At 45.0% G+C, this 15,564-nt stretch overlaps 1 protein-coding gene across 1 annotated transcript in view; it reads right to left on the bottom strand.

Moving 5' to 3' along the window:
* The window catches only part of HERC1 (HECT and RLD domain containing E3 ubiquitin protein ligase family member 1), a 163,831-nt gene that overhangs the window by 106,224 nt on the left and 42,043 nt on the right, over positions 1-15,564 (bottom strand). Inside the window, exons 27-28 of the mRNA XM_069765571.1 lie at positions 15,198-15,416; positions 12,068-12,188 (exon numbers count right to left, since the gene is read on the bottom strand). Of these exons, the coding sequence (XP_069621672.1) occupies positions 12,068-12,188; positions 15,198-15,416 (340 nt within the window). The remainder of the gene's footprint in view (positions 1-12,067; positions 12,189-15,197; positions 15,417-15,564) is intronic.

Genomic DNA, 15,564 nt, shown 5'->3' with positions numbered 1-15,564 from the left:
CCTATGCCCACAACCAAGGGCTTTTATCTCTTAGTACCGTATATGTTCCTTTTAAGGTCTAATATTGTGGGATGTTTTTTACTCCTTGCATCTGGTGCGTCCTCTGCATACACCAGTGTATGCCTGTGAAATTATTTAATACAGTTGCAATATTTTCACTACACAATGGACTTTATGATAGTCTCTTTGGTTCCCCCTCCCTCTATATCTATATATAGCCGACAATCAGTCCTGAAGTAGCCCTGCTTGTATGTTAGGGGTTCTGTTATTTAATATATATTATTGCCCATTGGGGGCAACATATACTATTGCCTTTGGTGCACACTCCCTCTAACATACCAATGCCTTTCATAAATTTCTTTTATTAAATGGTATATATTCAAACAGATCTTGAGTGTGTTTGACTTATTTTGAAAGCATCTCAAAAAGACTGTAAAATGTAATGTCCTGAGCTGGAATTGCAGAGGGCTCAGCTCTACATTAAATAGGGCCATAGTGATGGAATTTGGTAAAAACATTATATGCAATAGGCACATTTGACCAGTCAGAAAAAAAAAGGGCTTGGATTGCTCACAATATTTTCAGGTTTTTTTTTTTTTTTAAAAATCAGATATTTTCTATTAAGCACAAAATAGGGATTTTTGTGTACTCACAGTAAAATCCTTTTCTCCGAGCCAATCATTGGGGGACACAGAACCATGGGTGTTATGCTGCTCCCACTAAGAGGACACTAAGTGAACACATAAAAAATTAACTCCTCCTCTGCAGTATACACCCTCTGTCTGGCAAAGTTTGAACCAGTTCGGTAGCAAAACAGTAGGAGCATTAAACAAAAGACAATAAACTATGTCAAAACCAAAGGAATAACAACAAGCCAATAGACTAACAGGGTAAGTGCTGTGTCCCCCAATGATTGGCTCAGAGAAAAAGATTTTACGGTAAGTACACAAAAATCCCTATTTCTCCTACGCCTCATTGGGGGACACAGGACCACGGGACGTCCTAAAGCAGTCCCTGGGTGGGAAATAACACAACTGCTAATACCCCATGTACCGCTAGCTTATAGCTGAGGTACTGCTGATTGCAGAATGCGCCTGCCAAGGGCAGCATCTGCCGAGGATTGTGAATAAACGTGGTAATGTTTTGTAAAAGTATGCAAACTGGACCAAGTCGCAGCTTTGCACACCTGTTGTGCTGACGCCTGGTGCCGAATGGCCCAAGAGGTGCTCACTGCCCGAATCGAATGCGCCTTAATCCTTGCTGGGATAGGAATGTTCCTGACACGGTAGGATTCATGAATAGCCGAGCAGATCCACTTGGCTAGTGTGGCCTTTGGAGCGGGTAGACCTTTCCTTGGTCCCTCTGGAAGCATGAACAGGACATCTGACTTGTGGAAGAGAGCCGTCCGAGATATGTACCGTCAAAGAGCCCTAACCACATCGAGAGTGTGGAGAGCTTTCTCGATACGATGGACTGGTGCCGGACAGAATGAAGGCAAAACAATCTCGTCGTTGAGGTGAAAAGAGGAAACAACTTTGGGAAGGAAAGAAGGGGAAGTCCTCAAGACTGCTTTATCTGGATGAAAGGTCAGGCACAGGGGGTCGGCAGGAGAGAGCTGCCAACTCCGAAACTTGTCTGATTGACGTAATCGCTACTAGAAAGACCACTTTCCAGGAAAGAAAGGTTAGCGATACGTCCGGCAGTGGTTCGAAAGGAGCCTCTTGAAGTACTCCGAGAACAAGATTAAGATCCCATGAATCCAGTGGCATCTTATAGGGAGGAGCCACGCGGGCGACTCCCTGAATGAACGTCATAACCGGTAGTCTGGTGGCAATTTTGCGTTGGAATAGCACTGACAAAGCTGACACTTGTCCTTTGAGCAAGCTTAGAAGGAGACCCAATTCTAAACCTGACTGGAGGAATTCCAATATTAAAAGAATGGATAACACCAGACGAGAACGTCCATGGGCGTTGCACCATGAAAAGAAAATTCGCCAGGTGCGATGATAAATGCGCATGAATACGGGCTTCCTAGCACTAATCATGGTGGAGGACACCCTAGGAGAGAATCCAGCTGGGCTAAAATCCAGGATTCAGCGACCACGCCATCAAAGACAGGGCCCCGGAGTTCTGGTGGTAAATCAGGCCCTGTGAGAGTAGATCCATGCGATCTGGTAGCCGCCACGGAACATCGGAGACCAGTTGGATGAGTTTGGCGTAACATGCCCGGCGCGGCCAGTCCGGCGCGACTAGGATCACTGGTACCTCCTCTGCTCTGATCTTCTTGATGACCCGCGGGAGCAAGGGGAGAGGGGGAAAAATGTACAGGAGCCGGAACGGATGCCATGGCAGCACCAAGGTGTCTGCTCCGACGGCGCGTGGATCGAGTGATTGGGCAATGAACTGGGGAACCTTGTTGTTTAGCCTTGAGGCCATAAGGTCCACATCCGGAGTCCCCCAGCGACGGCAAATCTGCTGGAAGCCTTCCGGATGGAGAGACTACTCTCACAAGGTGAGGCCCTGGCGACTGAGAAAGTCCGCCGCCCAATTCTCCACACCGCGGATGTGGATTGCTGAGATGGGTGAGTGGTTGCTCTCGGCCCAACGGAGGATAGGACTCACTTCGTGCATGGCCGCCTTGCTGCGGGTTCCCCCTTGATGGCTGATATACGCCACCGCCGTGGCGTTGTTGGATTGGATCCTGATGGGGTGACATGCGAGGAGATGGTGAAAACTGAATAAGGCAAGTCTGATCGCTCGTATTTCCAAGATGTTGATCGGGAGACGCGACCCTCGAGTGGACCAACGACCCTGTGCCATGTGGTGGCTGAAAACTGCCCCCCAGCCCAAGAGGCTGGCGTCAGTGGTCACCACTGACCAGCTTACTGGGAGAAAGGGCTTCCCTTGGTTCAGGGAGGACTTCAGCATCCACCACCTGAGGGTTTGCCTGACCGGCGGAGGCAGATGGAATCGACGGTCGAGCGAGAATGGGCTCCTGTTCCAGACCAATAGCAGCGTATGTTGCAAAGGACGGAGATGGAACTGTGCGAACGGAACCACGTCCATTGCTGCTACCATCTTCCCGAGGATGCGCATGCTGAAACAAATGGAGTGATGTCCTAGTCTTGGGAGGAGATGACTGGAAAAAACGTGTCGGGGGAGGGGAAGAAAACTCGGTTTTGTATACGGAGGACACCAGCTCTCTGACCCACTCGTCGTGAACGACCGAGAGCCAGGCTTGACGGAACAAAAGTAAGAGACCACCTACTTTGTCGGTGTCCGCCGGATGTAGCAACGAGTCATTGTGTAGAAGGTCTAGGGCAGGGGTGTCAAACTGCATTCCACGAGGGCTGCAAACAGGTCATGTTTTCAGGATTTCCTTGTACTGCACAGGTGATAATTTAATCACCAACTCATTATTTGTGTAGGTGATTAAATTATCACCTATGCAGTACAAGGAAATCCTGAAAACATGACCTGTTTGCAGCCCTCGAGGAATGCAGTTTGACACCCCTGGTCTAGGGGATCTGGGTCCCTTAAAGCTGGATGCCCTCGGTCTGGGTTTCCAGATACGGTTAGGTCTGTATGAGACCTGGGAACCTCTCCTCCATGCGAAGCTCGTCCTGAACCAGAAGAGAAGGTTGTAGAGGACCAACTGGAGTTGTTGCGAAAAGGCCGGAACCGAGGCGGTTGTTGATTCCGAAAGGGCCGGGTAGGTCTTTGCTGAGGAAGAAATTTACTCTTTCCTCCAGTAGCGTCAGAAATAATTTGGTCTAGTTTTTCTCCAAATATTCGACCAGCTTGGTAAGGCAGAGAGGTCAAAGATTTTTTGGAAGCAGAGTCTGCTCGCCAATCCCGGAGCCACAGGGCCTTTCTGATGGAGACTGCGTTTACAGCTGCCTGTGCAGCGCAATTGACCGCATCTATAGAGGCATTAACTACGAAGTCTCTTGCTTGAGCTATTTGGCTAGCGAGTTTTGCAGCCTCCGGGGGAAGATTGCTACCGTGGATGGTTGTGGTTAGTACCTCTGCCCAAGCGACCATTGCCTTAGCCACCCAAGTCGCGGCGAAGGATGGGAAGAGAGCTGCTCCTGAAGCCTCAAAGACTGAGCGAGCCAGGTAGTCAATTTGACGGTCAGTAGGGTTTTTAACTGAAGAACCGTCGGACAAGATAAGTGTTTTGGTTGCGAGGCGCGATACAGCAGGATCTACTGAAGGAGAGTGCAGCAAATCCTTCATTAGATCTGGAGCGAAAGGATATTTGGACTCAATAGGTTTTTGACCAGTGAACCGTTTATCTGGGTGTTCCCTGTGTTTCTGGACAATGTCCTTAACCCCTTCCCGACCTTTGACGCCACGTAGGCGTCATGAAAGTCGGTGCCAATCCGACCCATGACGCCTATGTGGCGTCATGGAAAGATCGCGTCCCTGCAGATCGGGTGAAAGGGTTAACTCCCATTTCACCCGATCTGCAGGGACAGGGGGAGTGGTAGTTTAGCCCAGGGGGGGGTGGCTTCACCCCCCCCGTGGCTACGATCGCTCTGATTGGCTGTTGAAAGTGAAACTGCCAATCAGAGCGATTTGTAATATTTCACCTATTATAACTGGTGAAATATTACAATCCAGCCATGGCCGATGCTGCAATATCATCGGCCATGGCTGGAAACACTAATGTGCCCCCACCCCACCCCACCGATCGCCCCCCCAGCCCTCCGATCTGTCCGGTACACTGCTCCGGCTCCCCTCCGTCCTGTGCTCCGCTCCCCCCGTGCTCTTGTCCGCTCCCCGTGCTCCAATCACCCCCCCACCCCTGCACTCCGATCCACCCCCCCCGTGCTCCGTTACACCCCCCCGTGCTCCGTTACACCCCTCCCGTGCTCCGTTACACCCCCCCTGTGCTCCGTTCCACCCCTCCCGCGCTCCGATCCACCCCCCCATGCTCCGATCGATCCCCCCCCCGTGCTCACCCCCACCCCATCATACTTACCGATCCTGCCGGGGTCTGTCCGTCTTCTCCCCGGGCGCCGCCATCTTCCAAAATGCCGGCCGGCAGATTCGTTCCAAAGTGCATTTTGATCACTGAGATATAATCTCTCTCAGTGATCAAAATAAAAAAATAATAAATGACCCCCCCCCCCCTTTGTCACCCCCATAGGTAGGGACAATAAAAAAATAAAGAATTTTTTTTTTTCCACTAATGTTAGAATAGGGTTAGGGGTAGGGTTAGGGTTAGGGCTAGGGTTAGGGTTAGGGGTAGGGCGAGGGTTAGGGCTAGGGTTAGGGCTAAGGTTAGGGCTAGGGCTAGGGTTAGGGTTTCGGTATGTGCACACGTATTCTGGTCCTCTGCGGATTTTTCCGCTGCGGATTTGATAAATCCGCAGTGCTAAACCGCTGCGGATTTACCGCGTTTTTTCTGCGCATTTCACTGCGGTTTTACAACTGCAATTTTCTATTTGAGCAGTTGTAAAACCGCTGCGGAATCCGCACAAAGAAGTGACATGCTGCGCAATGTAAACCACTGCGTTTCCGTGCAGTTTTTCCGCAGCATGTGTACAGCGATTTTTGTTTCCCATAGGTTTACATTGAACTGTAAACTCATGGGAAACTGCTGCGGATCCGCTGCGTTTTCCGCAGCGTGTGCACATACCTTTAGAATTAGGCTATGTGCACACGGTGCGGATTTGGCTGCGGATCCGCAGCAGTGTTCCATCAGGTTTACAGTACCATGTAAACATATGGAAACCAAATCCGCTGTGCCCATGGTGCGGAAAATACCGCGCGGAAACGCTGCGTTGTATTTTCCGCAGCATGTCAATTCTTTGTGCGGATTCCGCAGCGTTTTACACCTGTTCCTCAATAGGAATCCGCAGGTGAAATCCGCACAAAAAACACTGGAAATCCGTGGAAAATCCGCAGGTAAAACGCAGTGCCTTTTACCCGCGGATTTTTCAAAAATGATGCTGAAAAATCTCACACGAATCCGCAACGTGGGCACATAGCCTTAGGGTTAGGGTTGGAATTAGGGTTGTGGTTAGGGTTGTGATTAGGGTTATGGCTACAGTTGGGATTAGAGTTAGGGGTGTCTTGGGGTTAGTGTTGGAGGTAGAATTGAGGGGTTACCACTGTTTAGGCACATCAGGGGTCTCCAAACGCAACATGGCGCCACCATTGATTCCAGCCAATCTCGTATTCAAAAAGTCAAATGGTGCTCCCTCAATTCCGAGCCCTGACGTGTGCCCAAACAGTGGTTTACCCCCACATATGGGGTACCAGCATACTCAGGATAAACTGCGCAACAATTACTGGGGTCCAATTTCTCCTGTTACCCTTGTGAAAATAAAAAAATGCTTGCTAAAACATCATTTTTGAGGAAAGAAAAATTATTTTTTATTTTCATGGCTCTGCGTTATAAACTTCTGTGAAGCACCTGGGGGTTTAAAGTGCTCAATATTCATCTAGCTAAGTTCCTTGGGGGGTCTAGTTTCCAAAATGGGGTCACTTGTGGGGGAGCTCCAATGTTTAGGCACACAGTGGCTCTCCAAACGCGACATGGAGCTAATTTTCCATTCAAAAAGTCAAATGGCGCGCCTTCCCTTCCGAGCCCTGCCGAGTGCCCAAACAGTGGTTTACCCCCACATATGAGGTATCGGCGTACTCGTGAGAAATTGCCCAACAAATTTTATGATCCATTTTATCCTATTGCCCATGTGAAAATGAAAAAATTGAGGCGAAAAGAATTTTTTTGTGAAAAAAAAAGTACTTTTTCATTTTTACAGATCAATTTGTGAAGCACCTGAGGGTTTAAAGTGCTCACTAGGCATCTAAATAAGTTCCTTGGGGGGGGGGGGGGGGGGGGTGTCTAGTTTCCAAAATGGGATCACTTGTGGGGGAGCGCCATTGTTTAGGCACACAGGAGCTCTCCAAACGCGACATGGTGTCCGCTAACGATGGAGATAATTTTTCATTCAAAATGTCAAATGGCGCTCCTTCCCTTCCGAGCCTTACCATGTGCCCAAACAGTGGTTTACCCCCACATATGAGGTATCAGTGTACTCAGGAGAAATTGCCCAACAAATTTTAGGATCCATTTTATCCTGTTGCCCATGTGAAAATGAAAAAATTGAGGCTAAAAGAATTTTTTTGTGAAAAAAAAGTACTTTTTCATTTTTACGGATCAATTTGTGAAGCACCTGGGGGTTCAAAGTGCTCACTATGCATCTAGATAAGTTCCTTGGGGCGTCTAGTTTCCAAAATGGGGTCACTTGTGGGGGAGCTCCAATTTTTAGGCACACGGGGGCTCTCCAAACGTGACATGGTGTCCGCTAAAGAGTGGAGCCAATTTTCATTCAAAAAGTCAAATGGCGCTCCTTCCCTTCCAAGCCCTGCCGTGCGCCCAAACAGTGGTTTACCCCCACATATGAGGTATCAGCGTACTCAGGACAAATTGGACAACAACTTTCGTGGTTCAGTTTCTCCTTTTACCATTGGGAAAATAAAAAAATTGTTGCTAAAAGATAATTTTTGTGACTAAAAAGTTAAATGTTCATTTTTTCCTTCCATGTTGCTTCTGCTACTGTGAAGCACCTGAAGGGTTAATAAACTTCTTGAATGTGGTTTTGAGTACCTTGAGGGGTGCAGTTTTTAGAATGGTGTCACTTTTGGGTATTTTCAGCCATATAGACCGCTCAAACTGACTTCAAATGTGAGGTGGTCCCTAAAAAAAATGGTTTTGTAAATTTCGTTGTAAAAATGAGAAATCGCTGGTCAAATTTTAACCCTTATAACTTCCTAGCAAAAAAAAATTTTGTTTCCAAAATTGTGCTGATGTAAAGTAAACATGTGGGAAATGTTATTTATTAACTATTTTGTGTCACATAACTCTCTGGTTTAACAGAATAAAAATTCAAAATGTGAAAATTGCGAAATTTTCAAAATTTTCGCCAAATTTCTGTTTTTATCATAAATAAACGCAGAATTTATTGACCTAAATTTACCACTAACATGAAGCCCAATATGTCACGAAAAAACAATCTCAGAACCGCTAGGATCCGTTGAAGCGTTCCTGAGTTATTACTTCATAAAGGGACACTGGTCAGAATTGCAAAAAACGGCAAGGTCTTTAAGGCCAAAATAGGCTGGGTCATGAAGGGGTTAAACTCAGGATGATTGGCAAATATTGTTTGGACGCGTTTAGTCTTCTTAAAAGTCATCGTGTGTTCCGGAGTGGAAATGGATTCCTTGGCCACCATCAGGGTCTTATTGACCGCTTCGATGAGGGAATCAAGCGTCTTTTGACGGGTAGAGGAATCCTGGATAAAAGACGCATCGGACTCATATTCAGAGTCACGTGTGCTGCGACCCTCTGGAGAAGAGGAGCAAGACATGGAACTCGCAGATGCCGAGGTACAAGCGTGATCGGGGGACACAACATGGGTCCTCTTTCTGGAACCCTGAGCCCCCCCCCCCGTGACTGAGTACCACTCTATAGGTGGACGGTTCCGTATCGGCGCCAGAGTCCACCGCGGTCAGCAGAGGGGTGTTCTGACTTATGTAGGGACCCCGGAGAGAGTCTATTGCCTTGGCCAGGGAAGCCATAGATCGTGACAAGTAAGCGGCCCACCCAGGAGGGCAAGGCACGGCAGAGTCAGTGGCGACATCGGCAGGAGGCGGCTGCGCACAAGCCAGGTCACAATTCAGAAATAAAGGAGTACTGTGGGCACGTGGCAAAGTAGTATTACAAGTGGCAGATGAGGTACAAAACACAGTGTGCTTTTTATTAACCCTTTTGGTCTCAGATTGAGACATAGTGTGTCTCAGAGTTAGAGCAGGGTGTGTGTGCTATACGTGTAGAGAAGGGGTTAAGCTTTCTTGCAGAGGCTGAAGCAGCTTACCCAGGGTCCTGTGTCTGCGTCCCCAGGGAAGAAGTCGGTGTCTGGATACCGCAGAAGGGAGTTCGGCGGTCCTATGGCGTTGAGGGGCTCAGATAGTGTGATCCCACCGCAGATGCCGGAAAATATCGTCCCTGAGACTATAAGCGGCGCCTCTCGTTCAGGACGAGAAGAGCCAGGGACGTGGGCGGAGCCATGTTAATTGCGGCCTAGTCCGGCAAAAGCCGGGGACTAAATTTTTGGGGCCTGCCGGCTGATAAAGACGGGACCGCCGAAAAAAAAACAGGAAAAAATTTAAAATAAAAACGTCAGGGTCTGAAACAGACCCAAGTGCCTCCTACAGACACTAAGCAAGAACTGGTTCAATCTTAGCCAGACAGAGGGTGTATACTGCAGAGGAGGAGTTCATTTTTTATGTGTTCACTTAGTGCCCTCCTAGTGGCAGCAGCATACACCCATGGTCCTGTGTCCCCCAATGAGGTGAAAACCATTTTCCAGTTTTCATAAACAAAAACATTTAGACATTTTGTGCAAAGAAATACATTAGAAGGAACAAATATGCTGTTGTATATCCCAGCTGTAACAATATTTCAGTTTTGATGGCCAAGTGCCTTCCATTAGAAGTCAGTCAGGTGGCTTGTGGTCACTTTGTAAGAGTATTTATCCACTGGACAATAGTGACATTTCTGTTTGTTACGTGTTACAGTATATGTTCCTCCTCTATTTGATCTGACTTTCCTGGAGTGAATTTACTCTAAAAATTGCATCTTTCCCTGGCAGCCCAATATGGATTAGGGGAAACTTCAATGTGGTGTCTGACTCTTCTATGTACAGGACGGGGGGTCCAGGCACTGCTCCTATACACTTGAGTGCTTGCTGCTCTCGTCTCCCATTTAGCGGATGTGTGGCAATGGAAATGTCCTGACCAGCAGATGTTCTTTTCAGTTGTGCGTAAATCTTTTTCCAGAAGTGACCTGATCTTTGCTTCTTTAGACTTATTACCATCAATATTAGATATTGATTATACTCTCTGAGGAATCTCTTACCATCTGACACTAGCTGTTCAAATTGCAATTGTCACCGACTGGTTAATAAATTTGGAGCATGCATTCTGCCTGGCTTGAGTCTATGGAAGTTTCTTCTACTGCAGTCCATGTATTTATCCAAATTATCTTATTAAATGGAATGTTAATAAGGTTAACAGTGAGGGGAATCATTATGTCTAAGGTGGAAGACCAAAGACATATTCCACGGGAAGGGGAGTCATTCTAGACCTAGGAAGACATTGTAGATGCCTTTAAAATCATTACACTCAGATAAAACCCCTAAGGCTATGTGTCCACGGGCCGGATTATCTGCAGATTGAACGCTGCGTACAGCCGCAGCGTTCAACCCGCAGCGTCCAGATGTTACAGCATAGTGGAGGGGATTTTATGAAATCCCGTCTCCAATATGCGTGTGAACACGCATCCGGCGGCCCTGCGTTTACGGACATGCGGCGTGTCATTTTAGAACGCAGCATGTCTGTTTACCTTGCGGCAACGCTCCCTCGCCGCAAGGTAAATCACAGGGCCCTGTGTACGGGGCGCGTGTTTTCACTGATGGACAAAGACATGGGTAAAAGCATATAATGGGAACACTGGTTCCTTCTACAGAGGTTTACTTTAGGGTCATTTGACCATTGGGACAAAGGCTCCTTTATACCTATGTAGTAGTAGGGAAATATAGCTGTCTTACATTGATTATGCACTGGCACTTTATTATAGTATAATAAGTGGTTATATTGACCCGCTCTGTAATATCTACGCCCATACTTTGTTTACATGGTGCAACACTTTTTTATTGGTGCACCTATACCGTACATTCAAATAGCTCTGTATGTGATATTATTTGGAAAGAGGAAAAATAAGCCAGCTCACCCGTGATGCATAAACCAATCTTCGGGAGCACGGACCCGCTGTGTCCAGGCGTGTAAAGTCAAAAGAAGGAATGTCCAGCTTCACCGAATCATGAAACCATGTCATGATTAAGGGAGCTTCGTCTCCAGAAACGCGTTGAGATTCTTACCCATATGGTTCTTGCTGAAGTCTGTATCCTCCATGTTTAAAGTTTGTGAATAAAGAAAATTCTTTTTTACGGATTTGGTGAAGCTGGACATTCCTTCTTTATGTGATATTATGACTTGCATTGTTTTTTGATTGTATTTTACAACATCTTTAGTGTTAATAAAGTATGCTCTCTCTTTTTTTTACACTCTTTGTGATCTATATGCTTCAGTTCTCATGGTTAAACTTCATGTTGCATGCAGAGTACTTGGACTATATGTACTCTCTATGACCATTTTTGTGAAAGAGGGTGGGAAAATTTGCTGGTTTAGAGCGTTGATGTATGACTGGTGTTACAGAGTTGTTTTTTTTACATTGCTGGTGCTTAGGCTTTTCTGATACATTTAACTGTTGTCATCAATGTTACAATTATATGCTCTTATCAAAGTTTAGCCTATGTTTATTTTATTTTTTTTTTGATACCTACCCTTTTACTAAAACTTATGGTTAAACTAGTGATTAATCTGAGCACATGTGAAATGTTTAACATTTCTTGCTTACTGTCAGGTATAATTACTAAAACATAGCCAAAAAAAGGTTGTCAAATTGTGACATAGGTAGAAGAATTCTAGAATCTTAGATTAAAGAGAGAAAGCGCACGAGTCCAAACGTACTCAGTCCCATTCTCCCCACCCAGCCTGAACACTGCGGACTGCACTGGGCAATATAAAATCTCAGCAGCAGCAAGGAGGGACAATGAGGAGCCATCCATCAGACTAGATTGGCGAAAATTCAGCAACAGAAGCAGACTATCATCCTAAGAGGATAGAGACTTTCATAAAGGATTACAGTATATAGTCCACTCGCGTGTATTTTCAGAGTACATACCCCAGCCAAGGTACAAGGGATACATTTAATAAGTGTTTTATGTAGTGTATATTGTGAAATCTGGTGACAGATATGCTTTAATAGTTTACCTTTACCTACACAGATCTAAGCTTCAATTTCTCCTGCTTTCTAGTAATGCAATTATAATCATATTGGAATACCCTTCTAAACCAGTCAACCTGTTATTTCCATTATCAGCCCAATAAAAGAGCTTACACGGATCACACAGGCAGTGAAACAACGTACCCACATGGTGTCTGTTTGTCTGCAGAGCCCTGTCCAGAGTGGCAGAAAGCTGCTGATAGATTTTGTGCACAGCTTTCTGGATCTCGACTTGTATGCCACTTTTTGAAGCTCGTATTCCGTCCTGAAAACACAAAACATTACGTAAGAATATACAAACATAAGTCCTAGTCATTGATATACTGTGATCTGGTCTACGATGAGCAGAGGCCATTTTCAGCTATGTTGCATGGATTACATTCAACTCATTCATCTTTTTACATATGACAAAAAGGAGTGTTGTAAACCAGAAACAATTTATCATTCTAAAAAAACCTCATCAGAAGTTTTAATCAATGAAAATCCTGGTGTCCGACCACTGCCAATTGCTAAAATGAGGCAGAACTGCTATGTGTCTAGTTCTGATGGACTCTGCTCAGTTCTACTCCATGAGAATGAGCAGTGTATGGAATCATAGAAAGTTTTTATTTGTACCTGTTAAAAAAAAAAAAAGAAAGTTCCTTATTCATAATTTTTTTTCCTCTCAGTCCATATAGCCATAAAGAGGCTTGTTTTTTTTGCAGGCGAGTTGTATTTTCGAGTTGCACCATCTATTTTACCACGTGATGTATTCAAAGACAGGTTTTATTTCTAGTGTTGGTAAAAAAAAAGAAAAAAAAAAAAGGACCTGGAAATATGATTCTCCAGATCTGTACAATTCTTGTGACATGCAAAGTTTTTTTCTCCTCTTAAGTGGTAAAAAAAAAAGTAAAAAAAAAAAAAAAGGAAATTCATAAAAAGAAAAAAAAAAGAAACGTTTTTATTGATACCATTTTGGGGTAGATACAATGTTATGATCATCTCATACTGCATTTTTTCTAGTGTCACAGTGGCAGAGAATCCTAGATTTCTGGCATTTTGATCCTTTTCCCCTCATAACTGCGTTTACAGCTGCAGTCAGAGCTCCGCTCCACTCACGGCTTATAGACTCATACAGTGGGGCAAAAAAGTATTTAGTCAGTCAGCAATAGTGCAAGTTCCACCACTTAAAAAGATGAGAGGCGTCTGTAATTTACATCATAGGTAGACCTCAACTATGGGAGACAAACTGAGAAAAAAAATCCAGAAAATCACAGTCTGTTTTTTTTAAACATTTTTTTTGCATATTATGGTGGAAAATAAGTATTTGGTCAGAAACAAACAATCAAGATTTCTGGCTCTCACAGACCTGTAACTTCTTCTTTAGGAGTCTCCTCTTTCCTCCACTCATTACCTGTAGTAATGGCACCTGTTTAAACTTGTTATCAGTATAAAAAGACACCTGTGCACACCCTCAAACAGTCTGACTCCAAACTCCACTATGGTGAAGACCAAAGAGCTGTCAAAGGACACCAGAAACAAAATTGTAGCCCTGCACCAGGCTGGGAAGACTGAATCTGCAATAGCCAACCAGCTTGGAGTGAAGAAATCAACAGTGGGAGCAATAATTAGAAAATGGAAGACATACAAGACCACTGATAATCTCCCTCGATCTGGGGCTCCACGCAAAATCCCACCCCGTGGGGTAAGAATAATCACAAGAACGGTGAGCAAAAATCCCAGAACCACGCGGGGGGACCTAGTGAATGAACTGCAGAGAGCTGGGACCAATGTAACAAGGCCTACCATAAGTAAAACACTACGGGAGAATGTCCTATGGTCTGATGAAACCAAACTGGAACTGTTTGGTAGAAACACAACTTGTCGTGTTTGGAGGAAAAAGAATACTGAGTTGCATCCATCAAACACCATACCTACTGTAAAGCATGGTGGTGGAAACATCATGCTTTGGGGCTGTTTCTCTGCAAAGGGGCCAGGACGACTGATCCGGGTACATGAAAGAATGAATGGGGCCATGTATCGTGATATTTTGAGTGCAAACCTCCTTCCGTCAGCAAGGGCATTGAAGATGAAACGTGGCTGGGTCTTTCAACATGACAATGATCCAAAGCACACCGCCAGGGCAACGAAGGAGTGGCTTCGTAAGAAGCATTTCAAGGTCCTGGAGTGGCCTAGCCAGTCTCCAGATCTCAACCCTATAGAAAACCTTTGGAGGGAGTTAAAAGTCCGTGTTGCCAAGCGAAAAGCCAAAAACATCACTGCTCTAGAGGAGATCTGCATGGAGGAATGGGCCAACATACCAACAACAGTGTGTGGCAACCTTGTGAAGACTTACAGAAAACGTTTGACCTCTGTCATTGCCAACAAAGGATATATTACAAAGTATTGAGATGAAATTTTGTTTCTGACCAAATACTTATTTTCCACCATAATATGCAAATAAAATGATAAAAAAACAGACAATGTGATTTTCTGGATTTTTTTTTCTCAGTTTGTCTCCCATAGTTGAGGTCTACCTATGATGTAAATTACAGACGCCTCTCATCTTTTTAAGTGGTGGAACTTGCACTATTGCTGACTGACTAAATACTTTTTTGTCCCACTGTATTATAGCAGAATTAGGCTACGTTCACACATCAGGTTTTTTGTTTCAGGAACAATCCGGCAAGTTTTGAAAAAAAACTGATCCGATTTTTTTTTTTTTTTTATTTACGATGGATCCGTTTTTTCTCAGAGTTGCATTAGCACCGGATTGTGCTTGATGGCTACACGTTTCATCAGTTTTTTTTTCCGGATTCGTCCAAATAGTCGTTTCCGGCGGACAGAGAATACGTCCAGAGGAACTTTTTTGTGCGGTGAAGAAAGTGCACAGTGACGGAACCGTCCAAAAACGCATGAAACTATTTGCTACGGATCCATTTTTTGGAACATTAGTCGGATTCTGCCTGAAACAAAAAACCTGATGAGTGAAAGTAGCCTTACACAGCCACCATGTGCTAGCAAAGATATAAACTCAGTTCCTGAGCCTGAAAAAGCAGGGATGTGACATATAACGTATCATCATATGTCAGTAGAGGTTAAAGATGGTTCAAACCCAGCTCTGATTGAAAAGAGATGAATATCAGCCACATGGTGTTGGTTGACCTTTACTGTCCTGCAGACTTTAAGTTACTGAGGTAAGATTTTCAGTTGAATTTACACAAGTCATAAACTGTTATTTCCCACTGTTGATGTAAAGTGTTACCCTTAAGAAGCAGCGCCAAGTCTCCTTTACCTGGTAATGATGAAGATGGACACTTTCACCTTTAGTGCCCGAGTGACCAACAGTCCCTAGTCCAAAACAACCTGCAAGAAACTGCAGTCTCACAGAGGTCAGCAGAGATGAGGACTGAAAGGTAGCGAGTGACTGGCGACTACCTAATGTTTGGGCATTTCCTTTCTCCTCCATTCCAGATAGAAGAACAAGGATCTGGTGCAAGGCCTCCAAGCGCAACTACAAGAAAATCATAACCCTTGGAGTCATTACAGAGTTGAATAAAAGATGTGGCAACATTACTGTTTAGACAGTGTTTTCCTACATTCTGCTCGAAGGCTGCATATATAGAGTTACATTTCACAAGCACCTTGTTGTCTTTACATAC

Source organism: Ranitomeya imitator, chromosome 4 (assembly GCF_032444005.1).
Source record: "Ranitomeya imitator isolate aRanImi1 chromosome 4, aRanImi1.pri, whole genome shotgun sequence".
NCBI classification, from domain to species: Eukaryota; Metazoa; Chordata; class Amphibia; order Anura; family Dendrobatidae; genus Ranitomeya; species Ranitomeya imitator.
This window is presented reverse-complemented; position numbering and strand designations above follow the sequence as displayed.